We start from the raw sequence: 17170 nt of genomic DNA on the forward strand, positions 1-17170 counted from the left end.
CACGTGTATTTATGTTATCTATACTACTAAGGATTGTCAACGCAGTATCATCCTCTAAAATTATTTAGATGGTACTTTAGCCTTTAAAAACTATAGATCGTTCCTATGATGCTTAACAATTGGAATCAATAACGAAGGAGTACATGACTACCATCTTTGTCCGTCTTATTAGGGTTTATACTTCGATTTTGTAGTTGAACATTAATGATTATTTACCGACCCTTAACAATGCCTCTTGAAGCGGGCTGTTTTATGCAGTGCCCCAAATAATATGGCATAATAATGCTGCCTAATTTATAGTTCTTTCCCAGATATATTCGGTTCATTGCGGTTTTGTTGATCGAGCTGCTAAGGATCCATGTAAAAAATGCAGTATTTGCAGACCTTCGTAATATAGTGCAGAAACCTTTGAAATGGTAGAAAGTAAAAAAATTTCATAATAAGTTGAAACTATAATAGGTTTCGAAGGATAAAATAAAAAAAAAATTAAGAAAAATAAATTAAATCTGTGGTCGGAAAGAGGAAGGAAAGAGGTGTAGTCGAATTTTTAAGGGTTTAAAATGGTGTATCTCAGTTAAGAGTCTTATAGGAAAAAGTTAAAACAAAGATCTACCACTATTGTATTTACACCTTTTTTAGATAACCTAAAAATTTATGTGAATAATTTAAATATCATAATTTTTGGGTTTTTATTTTCAAATTCCAAAAAATTCTTTTGCGAAATTTGCTGTAAACATGTCCCACTTAAACTGTAATTTTTTATTGAAAATATTAAGTAGAAACCCTAATTTCGACTTAAAATCGAAAAATCTTAGTTTTCAATAAAAAATTCTTACGAAAAAATGTCAGATTTTTCAAAAAGTTCATAGAATTATGTTTGTTGAAATCTCTACTTTCTGACGGTATATACCTGTAGTATTACATTACTTTGGAAAGTTTTCTCAGGCCTCACCTATTTTACCTTTCGTTTTCAATGGGTTTCATGCCATCATAATTCTTATGCTTTCAAGAATTACCTACCCTTGTCTATTCGAGACAATTTTGTTTATCAAGTTATCTGTACGTCTGTGCGCCACTTTAAGTTCAGTTCGAGAAGTTTTCCATATGGATTGGTACACTTTTTCTATTCACTTTTTGTACTTCCAGAAATTTTTCTTGAAATCACATTAGACAGAGTGTGCGGAAGTAGCTTTGCTTTAATAAACTCCCAAAAGAGAATTCATGATTAGCCCTTAATTACTTTCTTGTTAACTTCTCGTCCTTAAAAAAATGTAGATAGCTGAACTAGCTAAAAGCAGGGTTCAAAATTTATTGGTATTACAAGTGGAAAAGTGAAGACCTTCCGGTGTTCCAAAATTCAAGCATCTTCTAGAGCAACCGAGGATACTCGTCAAATAATAATTAATCTCAGTTGTAAAAAAGAATTAGAGGTTGGTGTTTTTCTATTTGTTATACATATTTATGTATATACAATAAAGAAATGGGATCCATATTAGTTGAAAGACCGTATACCGAAATTAAATGATTACTTAAATTAAACAAAAATATCCAGCAAAATATTATTTTTTACTACTTGTGATCAAATTCAAAATTATGTTATTATTTTCATTCCAGCAATAATCTATTGAGGAGTGGTATAGATGTATTTACATATACATAAAGGCCAACTTCTCATACGATGCATCCGTCTAGTGAACAAATAAGTAGAAGCCGACAGGATTTGGAAAAATCAATAGAATTATCACTTTCGCATAATGTCTTACCACAAGTACGATCGCATCATGGCAGCGCTGCCAATATATATCAAGATCAAACGGATGATTTTCGAAGAAGGTAAATAAAAATCTATTTTAATTTATGTAGAAATTTCCGTTTGCTTATAACGTGAGTTCCCGTGTTTTCATTCTGGAAATGTATTCCAGTCAGTTCAACTCTCAGCGTGAGTTGGTTCAACGTCCATTCCATCCGTAAATTACTGCCATGAAATCCAGAAATCTGGAGTTTTAGTGGCAAAGAATATTTCCCAAAAAAATGGGCAAAGGTGACGAGTTAACAGTCCTTGTCCGAATATAAATCCGAAACCGTTACGATTCCGCAGACCCGACTGCCGTGGGAATTGTTTACTGCTTATTCTGATGCAACGGATTCCACTCTCCCATGAACTTTCCTCTTTAAAACATGTTATTTGTGTTACACTAAAAGCAGAAACCATTCAAGAACTCAATTACTTTTAATTACAAGTGGGTCTATTTGGCTTCAGATCTAAAGAAAATAAATTGAACTGCTGTTCCATGTCACAAAAGATTACAACGGCTTACATTGATTTGGTTTTGCTGGGCAACGAAAACTACGGTGGCCATAAACTCGAAGGATTAAGTACTGAAATATTTATTCGTATAAATAGTTGACACTTGGATTCTTAAGAACAGAAACAACTGTCAAATATATTAGATCAAATATCGGATGATTAGTTGCAGCGCTATAAAATAGGGATGTGTCTTAACATCTGGGGAGACTAATAAATGTTTATAGGGCAACATTTTTAAATCATGTGCACTTGATGACACTCATAAAACGAAATAAGAATTTGAGTGCTTAGCAATTTATTTTATCGGCTTAATTATACTATCAAATCCCAATATCATGCAACGATTAGAACGATTACATATTTTGCGCGCTTTTTGCGTCACGAGTATAAGAGAGTTCAACATGTGACTGACAACTGGAACTTTATTGTTATTGCTGGCGATTGTGTTATTATAACGAAGTCGAGTGATTGACACCTAAGGCAGCACCGCGGCAATAAACCAGTAAAACTGTTAAACACTGGATTTACTAAAAATACATTCAAAATTTTGAAAAAGCGACAGAACAACTAGACTCTAGAAACTCTTTGAAATTCTAACGTGCTTAATTGATAACGATGCCGAACCAGTTTGGATTTTTCTTCGTCGCAGAAAAAATGGTTCTATGCGGTGACAGTCACCATTCACTCATAAAATTCAAATTATACACACACATGCATCCTTATACATATTCATACTAACGCTTGTGATTGTAGTACATAGTAAATTGCCTCCGCCAAGCCAAGCAGCTTCAAAAACTGGTTTCACGATCTTAATGAGCATCGATCGCCTGTTAGCCAAATACCCGAGCCGCTTGGTGAGCGCAATGCGCAAGAGAATGGTAAAATACCTGCAAGTTTCTCCACCAATACACGAGTACATATGGACATGGTTTTATGTGTTGTATTTACGTATTCTTATACAGGGTGTGCCATTAACGTCTTTAATAATATTTTGGGGAAATTTTCTTCTGGCATAGTTAGAGGTGCGCACACCACTTGGATTCCATCAGTTTATCATCAAATGCTTATAGTCAATCGGCAGCAAACCTCCGCTTTGATTCAGTTCTTCGAAGAGTGCTTGAAAGTTGTAGACCCTCTATAGCATATATTATTAAAAACTCTGCCAGTCATGCAGAAAAGAGTTCGAAATAGCACTCCGTTCATGACTATGTAATTCCCATCATCTTTCGAAGGGGACGGTTTGCTTGTGCTTAACAAAATCATGGACTGGTATTTCATAAGATGGCGAATAATTTGTTATATTATATGAAATTTATATTCTAAGACACTGTTTATAAACCTGATCAACTGTTCTATATTTTGATCGGCATAAACAAAACAGATACAATATTTGTATGAAATTGGATATTCTTATTATTATCTTGATCTAATTATCAGTTGTTTTCAAAGTTGCATTTGTTTAGTTCTCACACAATGACGCGATAGACAATTGAATTAATTGAACGGTTCATGGACCTTCCGTTAAGTGATACCGATTTTTGGTGAGTTGCCTTTTATATTTAGGGATTTTGCAACTCTAGTGTTGCAATCTGACAACTCACAACTTTATTATCAAATTTGACATTTTTGATGTTATACCTACTCAGAACCTTTGGACAAACGAGCGCTATTTGCGTTGTTTACAGTAACATAAAATATTCATCTCGGTCACAAAATGAAACTAAATCGCGAACATCTTCGCGAAGATATTTTTTACAATATTTACAATAACGGATCGATGAACTTAATTCAGTTTTTGGCGATGAAGCAACCAGTGTTTATTGATGGTATGGTGAATACAGTCGAGGTCATAATCACTCAAAGACGAATGTGTTGAAGGTGGTTCAAAATCAGTTGTTGTTCCGGAAACTATTTATCCTGTGTTTATCGTGGGATTAAGAAAACTATAGGCATTAGTGGGACCAGCATACATTCATTATTGCATGAACATTTGACCGTAATAAAATTTTATCACATTGGATTCCACACATTTTGTCAATCGCTCAAAACAAAGCTCGTGTTGATTGGTCGAGAGAAATATTAAAAACACGATAGCACTGTTTTGTAACACGTCTATGATATTGTGACAGTGGATCGTGGATATACATGTATGCGCCCGAAAGTAAAGATCAGTCCAACAAAAGTTGTTCGCCTCACAGCTCCTCCAAGCAAACATCGCAGAATTGTATATTCTGAGTAATACACCATCTGCTTGCCAGTTGTCTTTCAAGAAATCAGGAAAACCAACAGCCGAAAACGGATCACTCTTCATCATGACAATTCAAACTCTCATGCATCGACTGAAACAACTGCATTTTTGAGTACTCAAAACATTAGTTTGATGTGTCACCACTATATAATCCTGACTTGGGACCGAATGACTTCTTTTTAATTCCAAACGTAAAAGATAAACAAGTGGGTCAACATTTTTCGTCACCTGAAGAGGCAGTTGATGCTTTCATGTTTTGGCGCATGCAAAGTATATACTCAGATCTTAATGAAAAATATTTTGAAAAACAAGAAAACGATTTGTGATGACTAAAATTGGTTTTTGTTTTCTATTCCGAAATATAAAAGTCAACCTATGTAGTTATTTGGTCTACAAGAATAACTACATTCTTGCGGTTTGCCAGGAGATGGCGCAACTAGACTAAATATTTTTTTCACCCGGAAGTTTTTGTGGGATGCTCTTCTTCATTACTTTAATATGAAAAAAATCTCATCCGAAAGTCATCATTTGGTCGAAATTTATGACGAACATGCTCTAGGCGAATGCCAAAAGAAATTTGCATGGTATAAAAGCGGTGGGTTTGGCTAGAAAGACGAAGAACGTCCTACGAGAACAGAAAAGTTTTGAGGTGAGGAACTGGAAGCATTGTTGAAGATTGTTGCCAATACAAGCAGAGCTCACAGAAATTTTTGAAGCCACTCAAGTAGTAATTTCGAAACGTTTAAGAGCAACCTAATACATTCAAAAGCAAAGACATTGGGTGATATATGAATTTAAGCCAAGAGTCGTTGAAAGTCGATTTTACATGTCAGAAATGATTTTGGAACGCTTAAAAATAGTCGTTGATGGATCGGATTGTGACTGGTGGTGAAAAATAGAACCAATACGATAACCCTTAATGCAAATCACATGTAAAAGACTGGCAACCATCCAAATTAACGGCAAAGACGAATATTCATGACACCGAGGTAATACTCTGTATTTGGTGGGATCAGGAGAAAGTGCTGTATTATGAGCTTCTAAAGAAGTGTGAAAGCCTTTAAGGTGAACTCTACCGACTACAACCCATCAAATTGAAGCGACCCATGGTCGAAAAATTCCCAGAATTTCTGTTATGACAACGTCCATGTTGCAAGACCAGTTAAATACAGCTTCAAAAACAGCGGCTGGGAAGTTTTGTCTCGCCTGCTGTACAGACCTTGCCTAGTTTAACTGTAACAAATTGTCACAATATGAATATCAAATTACAGTAGTTTTAAAATGATTACAGTTCAACATTAAGAGGAATTACCACAAAATACATAGATGTTAAAGGTTAATTTAAAAAGGTTATTGGTACAAAATATTTTCGAAAGGGGTTGTCCACCTGCCAAAGCAAATTATATAGAATTTAAAATTTAAGGAAATATTACAAATTAACATTTCTCGGAAGATATACGAATCAGTCGGATGAATTTTTATAATGGTTACTAGCGCAATATCATATGAAGGATGTGTTAAAACGTTTGTATCATTTCCGATTGGATTACCAGTCATAACATTTCAATTAAATAAAAAGGCATATTGTGTCGCCACCTATGTGCACATACAATCTGACACAGCGACCACCAGTCACCTACTGGTAGCCAAAGCAAAGGTGGCTCCGCTAAAAACAATAAGTCTGCCACGACTGCATTTGAGGCCTTAAGCATTACGGATAAGCTACCTAATGGGCCACCTTGTATACGCATTACTTCAAATCAGACCATAACCAGACAGCGAGTTAGCTTCAATGCGAAATTCATAAACGTCAACACCAACACCAACACCAAAGCCAACAGAAATGAAAATAACACCAGCGCAAAAACAAAAAACCAAAACAACAAGCAACAAAGAAATAACAACATTATCGCATATTCATCTACAATCAGCAAAGCGGTGAGAAAAAAAGTTCGCACTGTATGCGCATACGGTGCCGCGAACACCGAATCTCCACAACGAAAATCAGTTGACGAACTTCAATCGTAACGGTGAGTTCCATTGCTGCGAATACCGTCCAGCGCGGTCGTTGGAAAAGTTGCGCGTGCGGTTTAACTGTGAGCGCGAGTGAGAAGGAAGCAAATCGAAAACCAATTGGTGTTTAAAATATTTATTATTTTTAAGTGATAACATGAGCTAACAACTAAATTGCAAATATTCGAAAATATCAAGTCGAAAATCGAAACGCCAGGAGTAAAACCAGCTGCTCGCGTGTGTGTGCCGAAGCTAATAAAATTAATGTGTGAATATATATTTCTTTATATGTATGTATATATGCATATATGTATGTATGTACATGTTTGTAGTACATAAGCGCACCTGTGTGAACGGCATACCAATACATGCCCATATATTTGTATGTTTTTTTACCTTGACGTCACGGCTCTTTTTATAACCAGCCAGCAGTCGCCAACGTAACGACTGTGTGTTGGCCGTGCTCCCGCTCAACCGAAGCGCTAAACATATCTTAGATACGTCTAGATAATAACGCGACACCCGGGTTCCCAAAGCGTGGCGGAGAGTGTACGCGGCGTTGATACCAACAACATAACATAGAGGCACAGTTAACAAAAGTCGCTGGCAAAAAACTAAAGCAGTAGAAAAAACAACAACAAACGGCTCACAGCTACAGCTCGAATTGTGCGAATACAAGCGTGTGTGTGTGTGTGCATAACGAAAGCAATTACAAACACACATAAGCATAAATAAAATTTATACACATATTTATGTGTTTGTATGCGCGTGTGTGTTTCGTAAAAAGAATGCTCGCTAAAAAATAAATCAATTTAGTTACAAAAAAAAATATTTACAAGAACAACTATTCGCTGAAAAAAATTAAAAAATAAATAGCCAAATAAATAAAATTAAATTTAGCATACGCAAGCAACAACAACAACAAAATTTCGAAAGTGTGCACAAGCAAAAAAGTACAAATATTTTTAAGTCGAAACATAAGTACATACATATATATGTATATGTATATGTATGTACGTATGTACATAAGCATCGCAAGCACACATGTATGTAGTAAGTCGCGCTTAACTCGGCTGTTCCAGTCAAAAATCAATTTTGATTTGCTCGCATTTATCGCCGCAGTGAACCCCAAATGCTACGAGTCTGTGCTTAAAATTACGAAATAAAAAAAAAACAACAAACATATCAATTGTAGAACGCAAAAACTTGTCCACAAAAAAATATTGACGCCACAAAAATACCTCATTATCATAAATTCAACATTTTTCTTGCACACAAATGAATGCACGATAGTGCGCTTATTTAATAAATACACGCACACAAACAGGGCTGAGACCAGACACAGCTGCGCTGAAACCCACGACTCAGCAAAAAAAAACAAAAACAAAAAAAATAAAAAAACTAAAATTGAAGTTGAAATAATCTCTCACATACGTTTGCAAAAACAAAATAACAAAAATAAAAAACAACAACTACAAAGCAAAAATTGCAACAGAAAAATAAGTATTTAAAACAACAACAAGCAGCTTGAAATCACCCACTGTAATAACGGAAGAGACGCGAAATGGTATTCTACATATCGGTTTTTGGCAAAAATGTCGACCCACCCGACAAGCCGACGGTCAACGAAAAGAGGTGAGTGGGAGCGCCTAAATGCGGGAGTTCACAAACATGACGTTCGGTTCGGTGTAAAAGCAGGAGTCCTGTGTCATTACCCCCAATGAAGTACCAAAATACATACACACACAAAGGCATACACACTTATGTAAATATGTAGTATAATTGCACGTTTTTCATTCGTACACTTGCGAATAAATCTTCGCATGCCAATGTTTGTATGTACATATGTAATGCAGCTTCGCGTTGAAAATTAGTACGTAATGTCAGTTAAAAATAAATTGTTCTCCACCAAAAAGAGATTCCCGAAAACCAGACTTCCCAACCTTCAATTGAGTACAACAACAATAATAAATACGACCGCAGACGGCAGAAGTATTGCGACTTTTGTCTGCAACACAAACCACATACATACATACATATGTATGTACATATTTATTTATTGTAGGGTCAAAGTCCGCCACAATATTAAATTAAGCTCGGAATTATTTATTTTTATTTGTTTTGATTTCTAAAGTAGACATTTTGAACGCGTGCGTATTTTTTGCATTAGGTTTTAATGGCTGCAAGTGTATTTCGAGGGAGGATAAGCTTCTCTGTAGCTTTAGTAGACAGCTGACACCGGAATTTATCTACAGTTCTAGAGTTCCGGTACATCGAATCTCTAAAAATACTTACTGCTGTATAAAGATGTATATAAGGTTATAAGGTTGTCATATATGAAGAAAACGCCAGGCTTTGACCTACATACATTACGGCTGTTATCAGTCAGCGATCTGACTGCCTCAAGCTTTCAGTTGGAAAATATGATGTACGTACATATATAATACCTGTAGGCTTTGGTTTGGTGGATGAAAGCGAAATTCATCACCTCCGCCTTCGACTGATAGATGCAATAAGTCACGACTTGACACTAAGCATTTCCCACGAATATTTATACATAAGTACATAAACTCCACGATACTGATTTATGTCAGAAAGATATAGTAAAAATAAAAACATTATTTTTGCATCAAGTTGAAGGTTGTATTTTACATAGTTCGATTTACATAGGTCATAATATATGCTTTTGCTCGCTATCTTGTTGCCATTTAAAAGGTAATGTCATAAATCTACTTTCATAGTAACCCTCAAATCTTTTGGCAAGACTGGAACATTTCATTTTTTCTAGCTTTTCTTGGGACGATTTTTTCTCCATCAAAATCGTTAGCCTTGGTGACAAATCCGGACTATCAGAAGAACCTACCAACCCAGCTCCTGGGGCTTTGAGACAGTTGTACTGCCGAAACACACTACCAACTCAAAGCTGACCGCTACTGGTTGATTGGTTCGCTTAGACGGTCAAATTGTTGACAGTACATATCTAAATTATGAGTTTGGCCAATCCCACCAAACATTTTCCAAAACCTTTCTGACTGCCAATCTTGTCTATTTCATCGTTTCCGCCGACTCACGGCCGTTTTTGCATAACCTTGTCGTAAGTAACACACTTTTCAATACACCTCTCCCCTCTAGATGTGGATTGATTTTCTTGCGATTCAGCAGCGATTTGCCGGTAAAATTCCTACGTCGAGTTCTTTTTTGTATTCAGTCTTATTTAAATGGCGTAACCTGACCGCAACTATATAATTTGACTACATAACTACATATTAGGTTCTGAAGCAATGATACATATTTCATAAATAAAAGAAACATTTGACGTCTGAATTAAGAAAGTCTTTAGTAAGTATGACAATATGTTATGATCAAGCTCAGCTATCTTAATTGCTTATCTTTTTGTGTAGTACAATCGAGCTCTCCTTACTTTTTTGGATGAAGAATATGTAATTGTTACTATGTCTTGACACCCAGTTCATACTGATAACTTGTTCATAAGATAATGAAGGCGAAAATATCCAATGATCTTATAGAGGAAGTCTTGATGATGACATGAATATGGGATTTCTCCTTCTACGAAAATATTTGACTATATGTACAAATATATATATAAGTATATATAGAATGAAATTAAAAAAATGCATGAATCGAATTTGATTCAAATCAGTCAATCTGTTACACACTGGTGGGCGTGGTTATCCCACGTTACTTCCAATGTTCATACTGTAACATGAAATGACGAAAATTCAATTTCATTATCATTTATATTCTTCTCGTCGCTTTAGCGAAAAAATCTATAGCAGGAATAAAAGTATATATACATTGTGACAAAAAAGTACCCGAAAATTGTAAATAAAACGCAAAGTATTCAATTGTTCATAAGTATTTGTTTTATCGCCTTCAAAGTAATCCCCACCAGATGTAATACACTTATGCCAACGATTTTTCTAGTCCTCTAAAAACTTGTCACAAGCACATTTTGGGATGGCTTTCAGCTCCTTCAGCGAATTTTGTTTTATCTCTTCAAACGACTGAAAAAGGGTTCCATGGCGCGGCATTTTCAGTTTGGTAAACAAGAAAAAATCACACGGAGCCAAATCTGGTAAATACGGTGGTTGATCGATGGTATTCATTGCGTTTTTGGCTTTAAATTGTGTCACAATCGTAATCTTTAAAAAAAAGTCAGCTTTGTCGTGGGGAGTTGAGCAAGAACGTGTTTCACAACCGAAATATCCACCAAAATCATTCCAACGGGCTTGCGAGAGAAGTCGAGTTCTCTTGCCATCTCCCTAACACTGGCTTGACGACTTTCAAGCACCATATCCTTCAGTTTTTTAATATTTTCATCAGTTGAAGAGGTCGAAGGTCGTCCAGAACGAGTCTTCAACGATCTCTTGACCGTCTTTGGAAGCTTTATATCACTCGTAAGCTTCTGTTTTGGATAAAACTGAACCACCGTATGCCTTTTCCAATATTCGGTATGATTGCGCACGCGAAATTTGGTTAGAAATAAAAAATGTGAGAAAAATTCACTGTTCGATATTTTTATCCATTGTAAAAATAGCAACGCACTACCGAGATGTACTCACTTAAGCAGCTGATACGAGTATAAACAAACTGTTTGACAGACGGCACTCTTATTTGGCATACTAAAAAGGTCAGTCCTACCAACTTATAAAATGTATATAATTACAATTTGCGGGTGCCTTTTTATAACAATGTACATGTACATATACACCATAATATATGTGTAATTATATATTATATGTATAATATTATAGACATCCTCAATATTGTGGAGCCTTCCCCAACTCACTTTCCAAATCTCATTAATACTCAAATTATTTACTTTATTGTTTTTACTTACTCAATTTCTATACACTTTCTAATCTAACTAATATCAGCCCTTAATTGTTATCAATTTGCACTTTGTTTTATTCTAATTGAATTAATCGAAGGTCAAAGTGAACGTTAGATTTTATTTTCAATATTTCTAATTATAATATGTCAATATCTATATTTGGAAAGCATGTGTCTAATGGCTTTTATAATTAACCTGTAATCATTAACAATACTGAAGTTGAGTGTTGACTTACGAGCGATAATTATAGTGAACTATAAACTATCTCTCGGTGAGGGGAATACTCGGTTAAATTGTTAAGAGACGGCGTACATTTCAAATAAATCTTACACTTAAGAATATTTATAACACAAACGTAAACAGCTTTAATAAAGTTTTTCCGAGAGCAAACTATCTAACTGTCGTTATAATCAAAGCGACGTCATTCTCATTTGAGCGTAAGAACCATAGGTTAGTAGATCGCGAGAACGGCTACGCCGAGGTAATCGATAAAAGCTTTACGATTACGTTTTAGATCCGCCATACAATAAAACAGATGTAAGCATAGACCGAAATAACCCTAAGAACTCTCAAGTCAATGAAAATAGCAATATTTCATATTAAGTTCACGGCGTCGAGAGAATAAATATGTATGTACATTATTATACATTTTTAAGAATGCATTGAGCGACGGTTGGATTTTATGAGAATATGTTGCATATGAGAATCTAGGTTTGCATTAAGACCCCCTTTACATATGTATGTATGTATTTATAAACTAATGTGTACTTCTGAGGGATTGATATGCGCTATATAGGTATACTGTACTTATATAAGCACATACATACTGGCATACCAACAGGCACATTTAATACGAATATATTCACTATTGAAAATTACATCGGTTGACTGCAATAACACGTTTAAGTGCTTAAGTTAATGCATATCTAGGTAACACATGTGCAGCTCCCATTTACATATGTACGTACATACAAGTACGTATGTGTCTACATACTTATGTACGCTCTATATTCACATTCATAACAATAATTCAACAGGAAAGCTTAACAGCACTCTAACAAACAATCCAAACAACAACAATAAAAAGGCAGACTAATAAAATAAATCAATTACAAACAAGTAAGGAAGGGCTAAGTTCGGGTGTCACCGAACATTTTATACTCTCGCATGATAAAGTGATGATCGAGATTTTATTATCCGTCATTTACATATTTTTCAAATACCGTATTTTTGTAAAGTTTTATTCCGCTATCATCATTGGTTCCTAATGTATATATGTATGTATGTATGTATTATACAGAGAAGGCATCAGATGGAATTCAAAATAGCGTTATATTGGAAGAAGGCGTGGTTGTGAACCGATTTCACCCATATTTCGACCATATCATTAGGGTGTTAAGGAAATATTATATACCGAATTTCATTGAAATCGGTGTAGTAGTTCCTGAGATATGGTTTTTGGTCCATAAGTGGGCGACGCCACGCCCATTTTCAATTTTTAAAAAAGGCTTGGGTGCAGTTTCATTCTGCCATTTCTTCCGTCAAATTTAGTGTTTCTGACGTTTTTTGATAGTCGTTTAACGCACTTTTAGTGAGTTTCAACATAACCTTTGTATGGGAGATGGGCGTGGTTATTATCCGATTTCTTCCATATTTGAACTGTATATGGAAATGCCTGAAGAAAACGACTCTGTAGAGTTTGGTTGACATAGCTATAGTAGTTTCCGAGATACGTACAAAAAACTTAGTAGGGGGCAGGGCCACGCCCACTTTTCCAAAAAAATTACGTCCAAATATGCCCCTCCCTAATGCGATCCCTTGTGCCAAATTTCACTTTAATATCTTTATTTATGACTTAGTTATGACACTTTATAGGTTTTCGGTTTCCGCCATTTTGTGGGCGTGGCAGTTGGCCGATTTTGCTCATCTTCGAACTAAACCTTCTTATGAAACCAAGGAATACGTGTACCAAGTTTCATCGTGATATCTCAATTTTTACTCAAGTCACAGCTTGCACGGACGGACGGACGGACAGACGGACGGGCGGACAGACAGACATCCGGATTTGAACTCTACTCGTCAACCTGATCACTTTGGTATATATAACCCTATATCTGACTCTTTTAGTTTTAGGACTTACAAACAACCGTTATGTGAACAAAACTATAATACTCTCCTTAGCAACTTTGTTGCGAGAGTATAAAAATGCATTCCTCCACCTGTCGCGCTCGGTGAGTGGTGTGATGTGCGAATATTGTAACATTCCATCACATGTACACACACACACACACACACACACAATTCTACATAAATATTCACTCAACCTTATCTTATCGCAAAAAATGTTTGTTGTTGTTTTTCTCACCACGTATTCACCGTCAAAGTCGCGCCACAACAATCTTCAGTTCACGCTACGAAAAACATTTAATTTGTATTATTTGTTTATTTATTTTGCGAAACTTATTTAGCGTTTTGAAATGCGCTATAAAAATGTACTCGCATAAATTTGTATGTATTTCAAGTATGAACGCGATAACGTGCTTGTTATGTGCATATTTGTACGATATCCTCGAATAAAATGTTTATTTGATATTTCAACAAAATTTTTATCTACTGATCCAGTACTTGGCGGAATTCTTAGTCTGGAATGTGTGACAAGTTGGATCATGAACGTGAAATAACTGAACATGAATGCCGTCACAAGCAGTGAGTTCAAAAAACGTGATACCCGAAAAACCGCTGATCACGACCTTGACTTTTCAGAGCATTCTCGATGTTTTTATATCCTGAACCAGCCGCGTACGCAGAATAAAATTTCAGGGAGGTTTTGCATCAAATTTGCATCATTTTAAAAAAGGGTTGAAACAAGATAAAAAGTTACTGCTGCCAAAGTGCATTTTTATTGTTTATTATAATGCACTACGTTAATTATCCATTAAATTATATTTACTTTTCAACTGAATAAAAATGTTCTCAAGGCAAAAAGTGCTTATAAAATGATATCCAATCCCCGGGGCTGTGAGGCCATGATGTTCAAAATTTCTTCGCTTGAAGCATCAATATCTCTATGAATATTGAGAAAAGCAAGGTCGCATTCCGCAAGTAAAATTTTAGCCTGAGAAGAGTCGAAAGCGATCTTGCTCTGGTGGCAGCTGATTCCGGTATGATACATACTTTGGTATAACTGTTTGTCACACATTTTTGGGTTTCAATGAATATTTTTTTGGGGTAACTGGAGTGCATCTCTATGTTTTATTTTATTGCATATGTCTTTATTTTAATGTATAGAAGCACGTATGTATGTGTGCTCAGGGGTGGATTCACGGGAGGAAACTGCGGAGAGTTCAAACAAACCGCCGAGGCCCCCGCCCCCCTCCAAAGGTTAAAAGTTTTTCATTATTTCCATCATTAGTGATACCCCGCGAAGAAAAAAACCACCCAAAATTCTACTCTGGATCCGCCGCTGTGTGTGCTGAAGCTTTGTGCTCATATGTGATTTAAGAGGGACACAATAGACCATAGGTCACAGTGCAAACCCTCAATTATTTTCTATATTCTATCAATTACAGAGAAATAGCATAAAGAAGAAACTTCAGCTTCAAACTCTTCAGTAACTGTGACGTCGTTCGGCCACTGTTTTTCAAAACTTCTTCTAGTGTGTTTCAATTGTTTTGTATTCAGATTTGAAATGTTTGTTGAAAGAAGATTTTGAATGTTTGATAAAATATTACAATGTTGAAGAAATCTATCATCTAATTCTTCTAAATAGTGGTTTAAGAATCATTACGGATCGGCGTTAATATTGTTCTGAAAATGCTTCAAAGTTGTTACGACTGTTTGTCTACCATGGAAGGATACTTATCCTATATAAGTTTGCTACACGCATCAGGACGCGTCGTAGAGCCTCTAAAGTAACTATTTCTAAATGAATAGCATGACAACTTGAGTTTATTTTGGCATGTTAGTCTGTATATAAATACGCGAATATAGTCCTTAGTTTTCACGCCAGAATGTAGGCTTACCACACCCAAATTTTGGTGAAATCGCATATCTCAGGACATATCGACCAACTTCAACCAAATTAGGTACGCAAGATTATTTTCCATAGATTTCATTTCATTTGCAACCACACCTACTCCCATATAACACAATTTTAAATTCATTATTATTATTTTACTTTCCACAAATCAAGAACCAATTAATATGTCGGGATAAAACTTTGAACGAAGTGTGCGTTTGAGCCGTGCTACCGTATGATCAAAAATTGTTCAAGTCGGACCAAAACTATTCAAAATAGTTCAACAAAAATATAGCTGTCATATGTTTTAAACTGACCGATCAAAGTCAAATTATTGTATGTCAAACGATTTTATTTGCCAAAATATCTTCACCAAATTTGCCATAGAATATTGCCCAAAGCAACGTTAGAATCTCCAAATAAATTTTTCAGATCGGAACACTATGACATATGTATGTACAAGTATATGTATATAGGTTATATTCAAAGCGACCGATCAAAATCAAGTCCTTATATAGAAAATGTTTATATGTATCACATTGACTTAAAAAGTTATGTTGACATTTATCGATAAAGAATATTTCATTGTTTGATTTCCAGTGTGCTATCATTAACACAATACTTTTTCTGAGATGGTTCTCAAACTCGTATATATTGGACAATGCTAAAGCGCTTTCCTTATGGGCAAATGTTTCGAAAATCCTTTATCAGAATGTCCTATTTCAACATTGGAGACACAGTTATTTCAGAACACATGTCCACTGAGATATACCTTCTTTGGACTAGTTCATCAATCCAATTCTTAATGATTCTTAAAACATTCTGATAAGGAGCGGTCGTACATTCAGCCGAACTATCTTCAAATTGTAATTGTCAATATCTCTTTGGAAGTATTGAATGCTCAAATTGAGCTTTTTTTCATCATTTTTAAATAGTACCGAAGTAAAAAACCAAAAAAATGGATATATTCCACATTTTCGCGGTATTTCCATGGATTCTAATATTTTTCTATCAGGCTTACCACGCGACCACATAGCGTTAATAATCTCTGCCCCTCACTTTGAATATAATAAGTAATAGGTAATTTGAATTTAAAAAAAATAAAAACATTGTTACAATTTATTAATTTTATGTGTATGTATTCAACGTCAGTTTCTCCGAACATTTTTCGTGTCCAAAGTTATATATGTAGTAGTGCTTCAAACTATACACTTGTATGTACATACATATATGTACGTTCGCCTTAGTCAAAGTTGTACGTACCTAGGAACATACGAGTAGGTATAAGTTTGCAAGTTACAATGTAATTGAAGTTCTATTCGGGTTCTCTTCTCTATTACTCATTATTAAAATATTCATAATATGTTTAACACCTCTGCTCGTTATTTAGTTGTAACTCCGACGTTCCCAGAAAATTATGTACATATTTTTAACAATTGAAATGCCTAAGTACATACTAAAGATAAACGGATACGCTTCAACACAGACATGTGCTGAGAGAAAGGGGTTTTCTTTGTAATTCATCGTTTTTTTTTATTGAATATAAAAACACAGATGCATGACTTCACACTTAGAGTTGTGTTCATGAAAATAGCAATGCAACAGGTTCTTGTATTTAAATATCTTTCGTAACGTATTCTGACTTGCCAAATCAACCAGAGTGATAATTTTGTAAGAAAAGACATTTCGAATCAGTATCTACCGGTGGAAGCAGAGGTAGACCTCCAC

General features: G+C 35.2%; 1 protein-coding gene across 4 annotated transcripts in view; it reads left to right on the top strand.

The window, feature by feature from the left end:
* LOC120776339 (mitogen-activated protein kinase kinase kinase 13-B) overlaps window positions 1–17170 on the top strand; it is a 33560-nt gene that overhangs the window by 3937 nt on the left and 12453 nt on the right. The window contains exons 1-2 of one of the 4 annotated variants that reach the window (XM_040106879.1): window positions 6572–6835; window positions 7692–8204. In XM_040106879.1, the coding sequence (XP_039962813.1) occupies window positions 8134–8204 (71 nt within the window). In that variant the 5' untranslated portion in view covers window positions 6572–6835; window positions 7692–8133. Of the gene's footprint in view, window positions 1–1614; window positions 1834–6571; window positions 6836–7691; window positions 8205–17170 lie in introns of those variants that run through there. The other 3 variants (XM_040106880.1, XM_040106881.1, XM_040106877.1) reach the window with 3 other exon arrangements.

Source organism: Bactrocera tryoni, chromosome 5, assembly GCF_016617805.1.
Source record: "Bactrocera tryoni isolate S06 chromosome 5, CSIRO_BtryS06_freeze2, whole genome shotgun sequence".
NCBI classification, from domain to species: domain Eukaryota; kingdom Metazoa; phylum Arthropoda; class Insecta; order Diptera; family Tephritidae; genus Bactrocera; species Bactrocera tryoni.